Source organism: Gordionus sp. m RMFG-2023, chromosome 2 (genome assembly GCF_954871325.1).
Source record: "Gordionus sp. m RMFG-2023 chromosome 2, tfGorSpeb1-WG-v2, whole genome shotgun sequence".
Lineage (NCBI taxonomy): Eukaryota > Metazoa > Nematomorpha > Gordioida > Chordodea > Parachordodidae > Gordionus > Gordionus sp. m RMFG-2023.
In genome coordinates this window covers 7,592,474-7,610,661 of record NC_088776.1, presented here as the reverse complement: position 1 = coordinate 7,610,661, position 18,188 = coordinate 7,592,474, and the positions used below count along the sequence as shown (strand labels likewise).

The 18,188-nt window shown below is 24.0% G+C and overlaps 2 protein-coding genes across 2 annotated transcripts; both read right to left on the bottom strand.

Annotated features, from left to right (window-relative positions):
- Positions 1–760: 760 nt before the first annotated feature.
- LOC135924746 (uncharacterized) lies at positions 761–4,574 on the bottom strand. Its single transcript, XM_065459848.1, has 9 exons — positions 4,490–4,574; positions 4,403–4,437; positions 4,331–4,343; positions 3,135–3,184; positions 1,409–1,434; positions 1,299–1,358; positions 1,174–1,248; positions 1,061–1,110; positions 761–1,009 (listed from the first exon to the last, which is right to left on the bottom strand). Exons 1-9 carry the CDS (start codon positions 4,540–4,542, stop codon positions 907–909), a joined length of 465 nt encoding a protein of 154 aa, XP_065315920.1. The 5' UTR covers positions 4,543–4,574; the 3' UTR covers positions 761–906.
- On the bottom strand, positions 4,556–14,229 carry LOC135924035 (uncharacterized). The gene is made up of 9 exons (XM_065459083.1): positions 14,111–14,229; positions 10,712–10,852; positions 10,115–10,599; positions 9,212–9,298; positions 7,543–7,691; positions 6,451–6,667; positions 6,012–6,074; positions 4,659–4,734; positions 4,556–4,590 (listed from the first exon to the last, which is right to left on the bottom strand). The coding sequence occupies exons 1-9, from the start codon at positions 14,163–14,165 to the stop codon at positions 4,556–4,558; spliced, it is 1,308 nt and encodes a 435-aa protein (XP_065315155.1). The 5' UTR covers positions 14,166–14,229.
- Positions 14,230–18,188: the final 3,959 nt, after the last annotated feature.

The window sequence follows — 18,188 nt, the reverse complement described above, 5'->3', positions numbered from 1 at the left end:
TATTTTTTAGCAATAAGAGTTATTTAAATTTTGATAATATAATGATTTGTATCAATAATCTTGTATATATTTTTTAAATGCCGTTATGTTACAACAAGAATTACTTATATTTTATTGTAATTATATATTTTTTTAATATAGTTAATAACAAATTTTGAATATAATAATCTGCATAAATTTATATTTTGAAATTATAGTATCAAAATAAATACATGGTTAAATAAAGGTATGTTATTTATACTAAAAGTATTCTAATAATAAAATCTATAATGAAATTCTCTGTAAAATCTAATTAAAATAATTATTTTTAACAAATAATAAAATATAAGATATATTGAGTGATCATAAAAATGGGAGGTTTTGAGGGGCATTTTTTTTTCTCTTTCTACACAGAATGGATTGAATTAATTTTACAATTGAACACTAAACAATATTGATAAAATTTTGAGAATAATGCTTTCAGTCGCTATTAATCATAAACTTGGCCAAAATTTTGTTATTAATATTTTTTCATTTATGCTGGCTACTTAAGTGATTAGACACTAATAAAGCTCATAATATTGGTAAATTTTAGAATTAGTAAAGATAACTACTGAAAAAATTTATATTATATATTATTTTTTAGGGACAAATTAAGTTAGGGGGAGAAGCCCCCATAAAATATTTTTAGCCCCCCCCCCCCCCCCTTCCCCCCATATGAATAAATACTGGCTATACCACTGTCTATGTATAAATTTATTATAAAATAACTATGCCCATATATATAAATTATATTAAATCATTTTTTTTATAATCATTCTTCTATGCGATTCAAAAATGGATCATTGATAATAATTAAGTTTTTGATAATTAATTTCCCAATTATAAATGTAAAAATAATTTTAATTTCCCCTTTTTCCTTTATGATTAATAATTTAGTGGAGTTTGACATTCTCTCAAATTCATAGGGCTAATTTGGCAGTTATACTCTTTACCAACAGTTTCACTTGCCGCCATTATATTAAGATAGCTATAAGATTATAAAAACCATAAAATATTTGAAAATATAACTTTTTTTTACTTTTTCGTCTTGATATCCATAGGAAAAACTGTATCATTCTTGCATAAATACTTTAAATGATGCAAATTATACATTTTAAATGAGAAGATTTGTTTTTTTTAAATATATTTTACTTTAATGAAGTGTTCTACGTCAGTAGAGTCTATATTAACTTTCAAATGATCGATATTTTGGGTTATATTTTTGGCCTTAAAATTTGATAATTAATTATTAAAAGTTGACATTAATTTAGTTTTACCAAGTAGACCAAGTTAAAAGCGTCCATAATAATCACAGTCGAATAAACATCGCTAGTACTCTAAATTATTAAATATAGTATTTTTTTTCTTCAGTAAAATAATTTTTAACCTCATTGCAAAAAGTCGGGTAACCAACTAAATGATGAATTTTAAAATATAATTTTATTAATATGGTTACAGATTTTTATGTATAAATATACGAGGAGAAATATTAATTTATTTTACAATGCTCGTTTTCGGCCAATTTTTAAAAATGGTTAACTCAATATTTTAACCAGATATATAATGCATAAGCCTAGAAATTTAGATAATACATGTCCAATTGCGTGATCGATGAACAAAATCTTCAGGCTTGCGTAATATTTTTCAGGATAAATAATTGAGTCGGCCGTTTTTGAAAATCGGCTAATATCTTACCGTTTAACAACATCTTACCGTTTAACAACAATAATAATAAAAATTGTGAAATTTTATTTGGCAGAACTTAGATGTTCATATTTAATTCACAAATAAATGATAAGAAAATTACAAATAAAAGAATTATACTAAAATCTTGCATTACTTATTAAGGTCTATTATATAATCTTAAATAATTCGATATATGGTATCTTGACGATGAAAGATCTTGTTAAATTATTAAAGTTTTAAATATCTTTGAAACCAGTTCTAAAAATATTGGATTCATTCTCATTAAGTCAAAAATGTTAATCTGTTTACCGAGTATGAAACTGCAGGACTAAATAATCTATCCCTATTAGATTTACATCATCAAAAATCCCTACTTTGAGGATTCGTTTTGAAAATAATTTGGAAATAAAGTGATACAATTATTTATATGGAGAAAGAATTTGTAAAAAAAAATATAATAATGAACACTTTAAATAGACACATCAATTTAATTATCAATAGAATCACATAGCCACATGATACATAAATAATGACGAGTCAAGTCTGATAGGCTTAAAGCAAGTCCTCCTCACTATATTTATCGCGTCAAACTCTTTGATTTTACAACCCGAATCTAGTTCGAGAAAAAAGTGTTCAAGTTTGAACCCGACCAGAACCCGAGGATCGGGCCATGTTCCCGCTCTAGGTAGAACCGATACTATAATCTATAATGAGATTAGCTTCTTTTCATATTTCTATGAATAAAATTAGTAGAAACCCAATTTTGATATACATTAATTTAATTTTTACTAAGTTATCAAATCGTCCTTAGAATCTTTTAGAGGCGTTAAAACTTTCAACTGACTTAAAAGTCTTAGGACAAATGTTTAAAAAAAATTGTTAATAATATTAACGGGTTGATTTTCCACATCGAATAATTACATAATAGCGACTTGTAAGCAGAAATTTATAGGCTGGTAATTTCATCGAGATCTCACTCTTAACTATTAAAATATATTATAAAAAATGGCAAATAACAGCCCTTTTATAATATATAAATTTTAGATATTATATAACACTAATCATTATTTTACTGACTATAAATGTTTCATTTATTTTTGAATTAATTACATATGACCTTTATATTCATTTTTGTTGTATTTTGGCGTCAATGTGATTTGTAGATTATAATGTGTGATTTTATTACGATTTTAAGTCATTTAAGCATTTTTAAAAAATTTTAAATGATTTTACGGGAAATATATTCCAGCAGAATATATCATAGGCAAAATTTTATTTTTTAAATTTAAAAACGAAAAAATAAGTTAAAGTAGATAAAATAAAAACATTCTAACATATATACAATTAACTTATTATATATCATTTTTTGTTATTTTTTTAATAACATATTCAATTTTAAGTTATATTATATTTAAATGAAGGTTTACCTAATCCTGTAATCATTCCAGATGATACTTCCATTTTCAATCCGATATTGCTAAAAAATATATGATAGTAAATTTAGATATATATATAACGATGTCGATAATATGTATAATTCGACGGTCATCATAGATTTTGATTGGAAAGGGGCGATGATAAATCACATAAGATTTTTTTAACATTTTAATATTAAATTTTTATTATACATATAAATTATAATTAGGTTTAAAAAAAACTTTGAGAAAATCTTCCTGTGGTCAAAAATTCTCACTTGTCTCTTCCCTATAAACATGTCAAAGCATAACAAATTATCAAATATTCATTGGAATAAGCCCCGCTAGGAAATATTTAGCCTCCCCCCAACGAAATATTGTAGATTTAAAATTTTTGGCCATTCTTACATTTAGAAGACATTTATAGTCATTAATATTATATAAATTATAATTAATATTCCCTTAGTCATTTACTAATATTCAGCAAACAGAGCGAACGAAATAAGATATTCATATTATTTTATAATTTATTTAGCACGTTCTTTAAATTTTCAAAACTATAATCTTGTCAGAAATCTATTCTGGCATGTGAAGAAAACAAGCAATAATGTATGCCTTATTATTATGGACATTGTCTGTCTCGATAACAAACTCTATGGTGTATTTTGTAAGGTTATGTCATAATTTAGTGTATCCGATATTTTTATTAGAGTTCATTAAAACTCCATTACACCATGGTAGCATAGAGTTCCAATTTCTATAAATTGAAAGAATTTTATTTTAAACTAGGGCAGCATAATATCAATCTTAAATACGAAAAAAATATACTTTAATTTCAAAATTTTTAGTATAAACTTGTCTATTTAGATTTTCAAACCCTAAGATAAATTACAAATTCCTATATGTTATTGGTTAAAAAAAATATTTCTTATTATAATTATTGTAAAACTTAAAAAGAAAAATAAAAATCACTTTTTTTTACTTCCAATTTCATAAATAATTTAGAAATGGTCAAATTATTATTATGCTCAACTTTAACAAAATAAATTTCAAAATAATGTATTTTTTTTTCATATTTTATTTTCAAATTATTTTAATTTTATAAATGCAATATCATGATACCCTGTTGTAAAATTATATTCCCTTTATACCTTAGTACAATTCGGGATTACACTGAATCCCAATATTAATTATCATATAGTTTTTACTTGTCGAGTTCTCCTTTAATTAAAATAATATAATAGTAATATTATTATTAAATTATGAAAACAACGCTTTACTTGAATTGTGATTATTTATAAATGATTCAATTCCTCTAAACAATAAAAATATGTATTAATTAAAAACTAATAATTCTAGGGTTATACATGTTATCTTTGCCAGAATTTAATTCTGTATATGTGCGTTTGGATTTCATCATTATAATAATATTCTCAATAAAGTTTTCTCCTAATAGTTGATTGATTGGCTTTTTTTTTTATAAAATTATGTTTTATTAATATTATTACTAAGTTATAAAACAAAATGAATTAAAACTATGAACGCATATAAAAAAATATTTAACTTCTTGGAATGGTGGTAAGGTATCAAGTTTAAGCGGCATCAATTTCGTCTAAAAAAAATGATTTTTTTTAAAATATATAGGCATATTTAGGATTTAAGTTGGCAAATATTTATATTATATATATGGTTTTTATTCAACGCTTGAAATGAAATCTAATAATTATAAAAAATAATCGTGGTTATGGAGGAGGTAATTTTGTTATATCAATATAAATTTTCTTTATATTTACCTATTATAAATTTTAATTTTTATCTATACCATTTAACTTGATAGAAAAGGGGGTAAATGCTAAGAGTGATATGAGATAAAGGAATGGTTTACTAAAATTTTACCATACTAAAATATTGACGAAGAAGGGAATTAGTCTTTCTAATGTTAACTTAATTTGGCCAATGGTGATATTATTTAATATAGCTAGGACTAATATTATAATTTAAAAAAAATGATTAATTATATGCTCAATTTATAAAAAAATAATTCAAATTCAACCAGTGTGTGTTTTTTAACAGACAGATGCTGATTTTGTTCAAAAGTAAACTTAGAGATTAAAAACAAACAAAAAAATTTTTGATTTCATCTTGAAAAGATTTTGGCATTTTTTAAGTAGAATTTAATTTAAAATCTCTGGTAGTAAACTTCCACAAAACAATTTTTTAAATAACAAACTTACTTCTCTTATATTCAAAATTTTTTGGGTGTAACTAATGGCCCACGTTATCATTTTCCCTCCTTCTAATTACAATGATATACTTTACCTAAAATTCTTTATATTAACTAAGGTCTAGTAGTCATTACAAGTAACCCATCATTATTGTAATTTCTGTTGTATTAATTAGAATGTTATAATTTATGTTTGCATTTAATTAAATAGTTGTTTATATAAATTTGAATAGTTACGGAAAATAGTTTTTTTTTATATATAAAGTTAAATATTTAGAGTTCATGTAAAATTTGAATATGAATATGACGAGATTATATTAATTTTATTAGTATAAATATAGAGAAAAAAAATGTAATATTAAGAAGAAATTTTTATAAATTTTAAATTTATTTTTTGTTACTTTTTCCTTTTGTGTTAATTTATAATTGATTAATTTATATAGTATTTAATAAAGAATTTAGTATTTAATTTTATTTATTTAATTTTATTTATTCTATTTTTCTAAATTCACATATATAACAATTTCTACCAATTATTCTTTCTTATTCACCCCACTCTCTATCTTATAAAAAAAATGAAGAAATAATAATTAACTTTATAGAAACACGGTTATTACATTTATATACGAAAATATCATTCTATCTTAAATATTGTTGTCATTTACATTTTTATTAATAAGAGCCAATTTTTTATAACTGTTCGCCAAATCTTCACTAATTGCTTCGATCTGTAAATATAAAAATAATAAATTATGAATAACTTATAAAATCATGAATCAGAGTAAGGGGGGAAACCAATTTGAGATTAAGCATATTTCACAGTTTTAGCGAGACAAAACTTTTATTTTTGATTGATTTATGAATATAATGTCAAACGTTTAAAATAGTCTTAACCTCTTACCAAATAGATCAAAATAAAATGAGGCTTGAATTATAAAAAGTTTAAAAAAAAATCATTGAATATCTTTTTTTTATATCTAATAATTTTTACTAGCAAAAAAAAATGTGAAAAAGGTTAATTAAGATAGAACTTTCAATTATTTTGCTTAATCAAAAAATTAAGTTTGTAATGATCATATGAGTAACTATGAATAAAGGGGTTACCTTGTCTAATAATTCGTTATTTTGCTTTAAAAAGAATAAAAAATCTAACATTCTATGACCAAATGCTGATATAATATTGAGACATTTCTTTTGATTATCATCTGAATCTAAGTGGGAATATCCTTTGAATAACTTTTTTTCTACATTTTGAGCTTCTTGTAGGAACCTAGGTGCCAATGTAAGTGCGTACATTAATATGGAAAAATCATGGAGGTCTCTAAAATATTTTTGGGTTTAATATATATGTTTTACATCATATTATTGTTTTACATAAAGGGTATCCTAAAGTTATTATTTAACTTTTGAAGGGTAGGAATTATATTGAAGAAAAAAATTATATTTAAGATGTCAAGTTATTCTTAGAATTATAAATTGATTTGAAGAAATACATATATAAATACCGAACAATAATATGAGTTAAAGAGCCATAAGAATTATTTTTTGATATTAATAATTAAGTTATAATTTTAGCCTTTAATCATGCTACCGTTTGTTTTTTTTAAGTGTCCAAAATATTTTATTAATTGTTTAATAAATATCTATCAGAGACCTGTAGAGGCCAACTTTTAGGTCCGGCCTGGTTTAAAAAAAATTTTGAATTTTCCACCAGTTTTAACCATATTTTAAAATATTTTATTGTTTTGAACAAAAGCTCTAATTTGTGAAAACCTTTTTTTTTAACTAAAAATTAAAAATATGAGCAGAAAATGAATATTAAAATGATTTTCCGACATTTTTATGATCAATTAATATAATTTAAATATATCTTTCTTTACAAAGAGTCCTGGCCCAGCATTCTCAAGTTTTAGTTTTTTTTCCAAATCATACCTTAGATACAAGCCAAGATTACGGGTTTATGACAAATTTACAGTGAATTTTTTGTTGTTTCATAATTTAAATTATCATTTTAATATCTTCAATAATATGATTATTTTATTCTTTTTAAAAAGGTAATTAAGGGGAGGGGTAAAATAAACTAATTTCACAAATTTTGCTACGGAGGGTATTAATAATTTCAAAGGATTAGGACAATAGGAATCCCCATATTTAATTGAATAACGATAATATACTAATTGACTCAAAATTACTTACTTAAGATCTTCCGTGGACTTGGAGAAATTCTGTGTGAAATTGTTCAATAGTTTAACGTATAACATGTCTCTGATATTTATATTCATGTTTTCAGGCAAAGTTATATTGCCGGCTTTGGCTAGATCTTGAACAAGTTGTGTAAGGTTAGTCTATTCCATTAAAAAATATAAAATTTACTGAATTAATGATCGTTGAATAAATCATCTGTCTTTGCAAAAATTATTAAAATATAATCTCTAACCTTCTAGAAAAAGTTGGTATGATTTAAATATCGAAAAATATTTGGATGTGGGAAGGGAGGGGTTTGTAAAAATTGTATAGAAAGTTTAATCTAAAATTAATGTCCTTGACGAATTCATCCCATCCAAAAGTATAGTATCAATGCGGCGTAATCTTTCAAAAAAGATTATTTTGACAATTTAAGTGTATAAACAAATATATAAGGGGGATATATTGACCCGGGGCAGAATCTATTTTTATATAATTTTTTACGCTAGTTAAACCGTAAATCTATTTATATAAGATGCTTCAATAGTTCTAAAAATGTTTTCTAAGAAAATATCAATATGAAAAGTTTTAAATAATGCGAAAAATTATATTATAACTTTTTAAATTTTATTTTATTTATTTTTTATAAAAGTTACTCCCAAACTTTTTTTTTTTAAAAATAAAAATTTTTTTATTATTCATTTATCTTTAAAACATATAAATTAAATATAAAAATAAAATATGAATATATATATATTAAAAGTGAATATATATTTCAAAAATATCGATGGCTCTAAAAAGAGCTTATAGTAAAAATGTTCCTAAAAAACAGTGATAATTATGTTTAAAAATTTCTAATTGTAGTTTTTGTTTAAGATGAATTCTCAAATGTTAAATTAATTTTTATCATGTATAAAAAATATTGAAAATTTAAATTTTCAATTTGACTCTATAAAGTCCAACTTTTTTTTGTAATGAAGTAAGAAAATTTTTTTTTTAAAATAAATTCTATATTTATCTATTCCTTAGATGTTAAATTTTATTTTACAATGTATATAATATTGATTCCATATGGCATCTATTGGCTTCTAATTACACAAATTATGTCCTTATGAATAAGAATGGTAGCATTATTATTAATATTGTCACAGATGTAAGAAAGTCTATCATAAAAACTAAAAGAAATATAACGTATAATTTGGCCAAAATCATCGGAACATAAAAAAATAGGGAAAGGTTAAAACATATACTAAAATGCAAGCAAAAGACTATATTAGCCTGATAATTATTATAATAGGATTGAAAAGGGAAAAATGAATATAGAGGATTCCTCTGGTGTAACGTTAAATATATTCGATGGCATAATGTTTTAAAAGATATGCCAAAAAAATGCAAAAACTCATTTTCTGATATCTACTAATGGCATATTTTAAAAAAAAAAACCGTTTTTTTTGATAATACGTTTTTATGATCAATCTTCTTATCTTTGCTTCATGTAGGCGCAAAAGCGTTCATATAAATTTATAAGAGTTGTTGAAGGATCTCTATACTTAGAATGTGGTGTATCTAGATATTATTTTAGACGATGTATCTATATCTAGATCCATTTAAAAAGTATCTTTTAACAACTCTGAAATTTATATATAAGGAATATCAAAAATATGCAAAATTTAATATATACTATTTGAAGTATTCCAGATGCATCCTTTAAGGGGATCGTGATTGAGCGATCTTCGAAAGTGGGATTTTGGATGTCTATCAAAATATTCTAAAAAATTGGTTATAAACGATTGTATAAACACTATTTTTTTTTGTTACGCAGGGAACCCTATATAAGACGGTTGAGGTTTTGCAATTTGAAATTTATATAATTTGTTACTTTGCTATTAAGATAAAGAAAGAAAGAAAGAAAGAAAGAAAGAAAGAAAGAAAGAAAGAAAGAAAGAAAGAAAGAAAGAAAGAAAGAAAGAAAGAAAGAAAGAAAGAAAGAAAGAAAGAAAGAAAGAAAGAAAGAAAGAAAGAAAGAAAGAAAGAAAGAAAGAAAGAAAGAAAGAAAGAAAGAAAGAAAGAAAGAAAGAAAGAAAGAAAGAAAGAAAGAAAGAAAGAAAGAAAGAAAGAAAGAAAGAAAGAAAGAAAGAAAGAAAGAAAGAAAGAAAGAAAGAAAAAAAGAAAGAAAGAAAGAAAAAAAGAAAGAAAGAATATTCCGATAATTTATATATCCTACCATCTATCAAGAACCAGCTAATTGATTTCACAAAAAATCTGGTTCTAGCTGGATTCAAATCCAGAATATATAGGTGGTTATCAGATGATGCACTTACCGCCTAGGTCCCCAGAAACTACTCAAAAAAAACAATTCTTTTGTTTATAAAAGGATAAAATCATAACGCTATTTAATAATCTTAATAAAATAGATAAAATAAAACGTTCAAAAAGCTATCCATTCTTGCCCCTTTTTCTGGTGAATCTTAATAAAATAGATAAAATAAAACGTTCAAAAAGCTATCCATTCTTGCCCCTTTTTCTGGTGTTTTTATGTTTGAGAAAAAAAAATTTATGTTTTTTTTAAAATATAAAAACATACTTGATAATAAATTGTTGCCATCATTTTTATATTATGGCCTCTACTTTCATTTCCGCCCAATATAGCATGTAAAGTTCTAGTCCATTCAGCATATTGATCAATTATACTGTTAATCACGGTAGAATTTCCAGCTTGAGAATCATCGATATTTAAACGATCACTATTTGGATACGCAAAAGAAATCTCAACGGCTTTCTTTCTCCCAGCAGTTATATTGTAAAAGATACCTATCGGTACTGTCGTTTGTTCAAGTACTTTTAGTTCCGTTATCCGCTTCCATATTTCTTCTTTATTAAGCATAGATGAATTGGTCTCCGCCGTTAAGAATGTATAGTTATTTTCTTTAAAAAATTCGACAAACATTATCTTTTTCTCGGTTTCATTTTTTTTGTTATATTCAACACAGGAGCCGAAATAATTTTTAAGATTTTTTAACACACTCCTTACATTTGCCTTCAAAAGTCTATTGGGTTCATAATTACCCTCTATTTGAATCAAATAAAAAAATAATAATTTCATTTATATATTTTAAAAAAGGTAGCCATTAAAAAGAAATTTTTTTTTTAACAGAAGGATAAAAGAAATTTAAAATATTACCTATAATTTCGATCAATCTTTCGTATCTCAAATTTTCTTTCCATTCAAGGTGAGTACTGTATTCGCATTTATCAAGCAATACATCTTTGCACATTTTTCTGTCATCCCCGCTTGCTGAACTTGAACCTGAACCATCGCAGACTTTAAAATTAAATTTAAATGAATTAATAATTACAAAAATAATGTTTCTTAAAATCTCCCTCACTTTGTCCGAACTCCAAACACGGCCAGAATCCAAATTTTACCCTTAAAAATAAATTGACTAAAAACTTTTAAATTTAAGCCTCAACTTGAAACATGGATGCATTCTTAAAGATAAAAAATAAATAATTAAATCCATTTAGAGTTAGTTAGTTGAAGTTAAGGAAAGTGATATAACCAGCGATGATTTTAATTTTTTATTTTGTTTTTTACAGGATTAGTATAAGCTAGGTTACAGAAAAAAAGCACCTTAAAAAAATTTGAATTTGGAAAAAGAAAAAGAAAAAGAAAAACAAATTGACCTAATTAATAATTAAAACATCAAAATTTCAATGATAAAATGTTCAGTTAATAAGAGAATTTCAAAAACAATTCTGTTTCAGTTCCGTTACTTCTATCGATGTTGTGTAACCGATACATTTTACCTTCATTGTTTTAGTCGCAAAATTATATAAAATCGGGCATTAAGTCTTATTAGTTAATTGTAATGACTTATGATATTTTACATATACTGACACATATATAGATAATTTTGTGCAGGAAACCTTAATCCTTTTTAAAAAGAAAACCTTCAAAGAATTTTAACCAGAGACAAAAATATCTTGAGGGAAATAATATTTAAAATAATATTAACGACCAAGGAGGGTCTTGTAAAATTTATATGTAATACGTTACTTCAACAACTAACAATTACAAAAATAATTTTACAATTTGTAGTGTAAACTAATAATTTTATGATTTATTACATCATTTTCACCAAATTTTAATTGACGCAAAATATGGCGATCATGATATTTTGGCCAATTATGCTTAATAATTCTCTTACATTTTTGTGACACTTTCGACCATATGGCATATTAGTCTCTCCACATTATTTTAAGATTCTTATCGTTTGCATGAACATTTATTATATATTCCTATCCCTTTTCATTTTCAGTTAATAATATCGATTATCTCCTTTGCCTCAATTATTTTTAATATAACTACTTATTAAATTAAAAAATAAATAATTTCTACTAGAAAATATTTTAGTTCCTAAATTTTGTAACCCTTAGACATGGACCTAACATAACTAATTAAATTACAAATCAATCTGGAAGGAAAGAAGGGGGTTATCTTGATATGTGTCTTCTATTAAAGATAATAATATTTAAAAAAATTTTTTATAAAAAAAATTAGCCAAGTGAAAATAAACTAAAAATAATTTGAAAATACTAATCTATTTAAGAATTTAAAATAAATTTTATTTTATAAATTTATTGGCTGTTTGGTTGCTTTAAACCAAATTCAAAACTATTAAATTTTAAAGTAACTAAAAATCTTATAATTTATTTTTGTAATTATTTAAAAATTTTCTTATTTTAATTTAGTATATTATACTTAACGTAAAATAATATTTTTTATTTTATATAAGCTAGCTACAATCTATACTAGGTAAGCAATTAAACAAATGTTAATGTTTCGATAAAAATTATTTTGTTTTATTTAATTATTCAAAATTTTTGAATTTGTATATACTTTAATATTCTTAGAAAAAATGTTTCATTTTAAGGTATTAATAAACAATAAAAAAATCTTAATTATTTATCAAAAATTATTACATCATTATAACATTATGTATCTTAGTAACATGACGTAAATTAGAATTACTACGCCAAAAAAACTAGGTAAAAAAAACTGAAGATAAAAAAAAATTAAAAATTATAGAAAACTTTAGAAAATGAATGTGCAAGAAAAATAAGCTTTAGAAAGCAAATCGGTATATATATTTAATGAATAGAATAAAATAAAATTATAAAAATTAGTAAAAGGTCAATTATTGTTAATTTAAAATTTGTGCATGTACTTATATCCCAGTTTGTCAGTTAAGTTTTTTGGGAATAATAATTGCAATTGAATCTTAAATAGTCGACTTTTTCAGTTATTTACTTTTTATCTTTTTTTTGGAAGATAATATGTATACTTTTTATTTAGGACTTTTAATTTTTATATCTTTTTAATAATAATTTTCTGTATATAATATAGTGTTATGATGATTTAATGAAACATATTGAAGATTAAATTCAAACCCATTCATATATAATTATAATATTTGCAAAAATAATTAAAATATAGACAAAGCATTATTGAAATTTCTTTTATTATTCCTTTTGTTATTTTAATTTTTTTTTTTACTTTATTCTTTATTTTATTAAATTTTTTTTTACATAAAACCTATTTTAAAAAAAATTATAATTTATAAATTTATAATTATATAATTAAAAATAAAATTCTATAATGAAGTCCCCAAAAAGGAACCATAATTGTGTCTAAAAATTTCTATTTGAATTTTTTGTCAAATAAAAAAAAATTCTCTGGGTTCATTTGTGAAAAGTCGTATTTTATTATCAAGATTTTTTAAAAACATAAATGTTGAAGGCGAAAAATGCCCGTTAGTAGAAGCCACTACTGGAGTGAATATGAAGTTTTTAAAATATTTGTATTTGTTTGTCTTTTTAATTTCTGCCTGTGTTATTAAATTGAAATTTATGTTTGAAGAGAATAATGAGACACACGTGTAATCCCATATGAGTAATTTGCCGAGGGCCCAAGGTATGGTTGTCATACCATCAGGTTTTAAACCATCTACTTTACATAAATTTGATGGTTCAAGATTGTTTGGAATGTTTTAATTATTTTTGCAAATATTATAATTTCATATATATGGGTTTGAATTTAATCGTCAATATGTTTCATCACATTATCACAACACTGTATATATATTTAAATTATTTATTGAAGATTTTTAAAAACTAAAATTCTGTTTTGAAACCGGAAATGTATTCTAGCATGTTTAGAGTATATCTATATCCTATTTAATTTTAGAGTATTTTCTCCATAAAATTTTCTCGTTAAATAATTTATATAAAAAATCCATATAAAAAAATTACTATAATTTATGACTAGTTCAAAAGTTCTATGTAAAATTATCTAAATTCGCAGTGTAAGTTACCCCTATATATGCAGAAATATTTTCTCATATCAAATTAGATTTTTTTGAAATTTAAAAAATCATCATCAGTAAATGATTTAAAATATATAGATTCTGTATCCCCTATGGAATACATATCCCAATACGACATAAATAAATGAGCATTCGACTGGAATATTTCATTCAGATAAAAGCTAATTTAGTAAAATGCTTATAAATTGTCTTACAAATAAATCCGAGGATAGACAGAGAAACTATGAAAATTGGGATAATTTTGATCATTTCAAGAATAAAATAAATTTAACGAATAAAAAGAAAATTTCAAAAAATATCTAACTAATTAAGGATTTTTAAAATTAAGAAAAAGGATTTTAAATGACTTTAAAATTATTTCAAGCCAGTATATTATTTTAGGAATTATTTTTTTATTTATGTTTAATTTTAACTTTTTCAAAGAAAATGTTTAATAGATAGATAGACATAAATAAATATTAAATTTTAAAAATTATACGTCAATAAATTTAGGGGAATTTTTTTTTCAATGTTTTGTTTGAACAAAAATAAATAAAGGAGGGTCGAATTTACTCAATAATAAAATTTTTCCAAAAATTTCTTTTACTTCATTTCGTATCTTAAATTTAAACAAATTTTTTTGCAAATTCAGGCATTAAATTGCAAATTAAAAGTATAAGAAATTGAATAAATTAGATAATATTACATAAATAAGTTAATCATTTTATACAATAATTTATACGTTTAAATATATTATCATTTGATTATATGATAATGTTGATTAACATTATTCATTATTTTATATTCTAAAATAGATGTGATAATATTAAATATCATTAGTAGTGTTGTTAAAAAGCCCAATTCGAGTCGATTTTTTAAAAAGACAAGATTAAGATTATAGCAAAAAAATGCTATGAAAGTATATAAATTTAGCAAGTCCAAGCATTTCTGTCAGCTATGTGCTAAATCTTCTAAATTACATAATGTTATTTTGGTTATAAACTTAATAGAGCTTTTTTTACTATCGACCTGAATACTTTTAAAATTAGATTTTCATATGTTGACTTTGGCTCATTTTAATCGAACATAATTATTCGACAAATTTTGTATATTTATAAAAATGAGGAGATATAATAAATTTGATTTAAATTTTTATTTTTAAAAATAAAGACTTAGCTAAGTGGAATTGAAGGATTTGGCACCAAGAAAAGAAAGAAAAGAAAGAAAAGAAAGAAAAGAAAGAAAAGAAAGAAAAGAAAGAAAAGAAAAGAAAAGAAAGAAAGAAAGAAAGAAAGAAAGAAAGAAAGAAAGAAAGAAAATATTAATTGTACCATCCAAGCCTTATGGTGGGGTTAAACCGGTTGCAATAGAGCTTTTTTTAAGGATATTAATAGCTTAGATAATGGTAATCAGGTTATGCGGGGAGAGAAGGAGTGGGCTTGGGTCTCAAGGAATTATTGATGGAAATTTATAAAAATTGTGACTTTTCAAAATCAATCGATCAGTATCGGAAGGAGGGGAGGGGATGGGGTGGTTGTATCTTGATATGATATATTTAACAATTATTAATCTTTCAGACTTTAGCATCTTATAACTATATATTAAGTAAGATATTTTCTGTTAGATTATAATTTTGATAAATGCTATAGTTTTAATAAAGATATTAAAATATAACTTTTGGCACTATAACTTGGTAAAAATATTACCAACTAAAATTTTAAACTCAAATTATACAATTTTGATTTAAAATGAATTTATAATTATTTTAAAAATGATTATAAAAAAATATTTTTGAATGATCTTAATTCGAAATACAATAATCGATAAAAGATTTCATTAGTTACATTTTTTTTAAATTTAAAATTTGAAGTTTATTTAAGAATTTTAAAAATTTTATTTTTATAAATTTATCATCTATGCAGGTTTTAAACCATTGCAAGGCTCGTGAAATTTTGAGAATTAATCAGAGTTGGACAGTACCACGAATACTTGTATCTAAGATACATGATGCAAAATCCGTTTGTATCTTGTATTCAGAATCTTTTTGACATTTCTAATAAGATACTAGTATCTGTATCTATGATCCTTTATTCTGAAGAGAATCTTGTATCTTGTATCTTTTTCATTTTCATTTTATTGACAAAAAGATAAAATTTTAGATATCACAGATGATTATTTTTCTTTTGGTGAAACAAATGTTGCTGAGATCAATAATACAAATAACATTTAGCTGGATGTTTTAAGTTATATTAAAGAAAGTCAAAATACATTATAAATACTTAAATTAAATATCATCCTTCCATTAAGGAAATTATATATATATATATATATAATACTCCAATACCTTTATCATTTCCAATTGAAAGGTTAATTAGTTTTGGAATAATGTTAAGTACTATGCCGAAACGGCAAAGGTCTAATGATAAATTATTTGAAAAATTTGATTATCTAATAAAATAATGAATGTACTTTAAATACTCTTTTGCAAATCAATATTTCTACTCCAATTAAAAATACTAGTCTCCCTTAAGAATAGGCTAATACTATTATTAAAATGCTTGATTATTATAATTAACTCATCATTAAATGCAGGCGCGTACGCAGGAATTTGGTCTGGGGGGGGATAATAAATTTTTTTGAGAAATATTATTGTTTTTTAAAAATATCAAGCATAAATTTATTAGGACTAATAACTATTCCTAATACACAATTTTAAATTAATGTGAATTATAAAAATTATATGTAAAGAATCACTTAAATGGCCCAAAATAGAAATTTGAATTTTTTGAGCCTTTACACAAAAAGTTTCTTAGGAATAATTGCATTTTGTATGTTATACATTTACAATGTAAAATCCAATCTTCGTTGTGATTGAGCTAATTTTTCAATTATCTCACCCTTGCTTGTCGTCAAATGCCTATGAATATTCAAAAATTCCAAACCTTTCAATCTACTTTCACATGTTGTACTTCTTGGTATGTTTTTCAGAGACCTGCAGGCCCGGCTCCTGGGCCGGACAATATTTTAATTTTTTTAAGGCCGGGCCCAAAATTTTTTTAAAAAACACCCGGGCCGGACCTAAATTTTTTTAAAAAAACACCCAAGCCGGGATGTATTTTTTAAAACAGCCTATATTTGAAATCGTTATTATTAGCTATAAAAATCAAAAATAAATATAATTTATTTTTAAAAAATTCAGGCCGGGCCTGAAAATTTTATTTAAAAAAAAGCCGGAAAAAGCCAAGCGGCCTAAAAATTTTTTTAAAAATAGCGTAAAAAATATTTAAAAAAATCCGGGCCGTGCCCTGCAAATGGTATTTCTGCAGGCCTCTGTTATTCTTCTTAAAAAAGAGAGTGTTCTCTCATTAGTTTACTAATGGAAATGTGTTTGAAATAATGCAGAGCATCCATAGCATTTTTTGGGACTATATCAACTATAGTTAATCTTATAAACATAGTTAATCAGCTAGTAAGGCATCATAAGATACTTTAACATCTTCATAATAAAAATCTAACAAATATTTTTTTTTTCTATCATCATCTGAAAAAGGTTGGGAAGGCTTTTGTGGAAGTAATATTTGCAGATGTAAGTGCTGCATGATATATTAAATATCTGCATCTAAGATAAACTCTTCTACTGATCCTATATTAGTGTTTTAACGATGAGCTTGCCTTGCTGTCGAGGGAGACAAATATTAAACACGTATAGCTCTGCTTTTGACTCAACAATAAAATATAAAATATGAAATTCTTCATCAACATTAGCCCTAATTTCCTTGAGTTCTGATAAAATGCTCTCCGCTATTCTCATCTTCTTAATAAAATCATTGTCATGTTTTTGAAAAATACTTAAAATAGTTGTATAATTAAATAATACATTCTAATGAATTTGGAATAAGCATTGAATCCAATAATTTTCTTGCTTCTGAGGAAATATTTCTTTCAGGCCATTGTAATATTTCAGTAATAGCAAATAATTGGCTCTTCTAACTCCTTAATAGCTGTTAGTGCTTGATGGAAGAGGCTCTATCTCGTTGGACAAGGTTGCAATTTCTTTTTCCCTGTTGGACCAGAAGTTTCAGAAATAATTATTATTTGACTAGAAATTTGAAAATGGTAGATAAATATTACGCCACTAAAAATTTGAAAATAATAAGTAAATATTACGCCGGAAAACTTGAAATCGAAATTAATTGATAAAATAACTTATCGTGCCACTGAAACAAGTAACTCTTTCACAAATAACACATATTATGCCTTTAAACTATTGAAATCCTTTACCTCTTTCAAGAA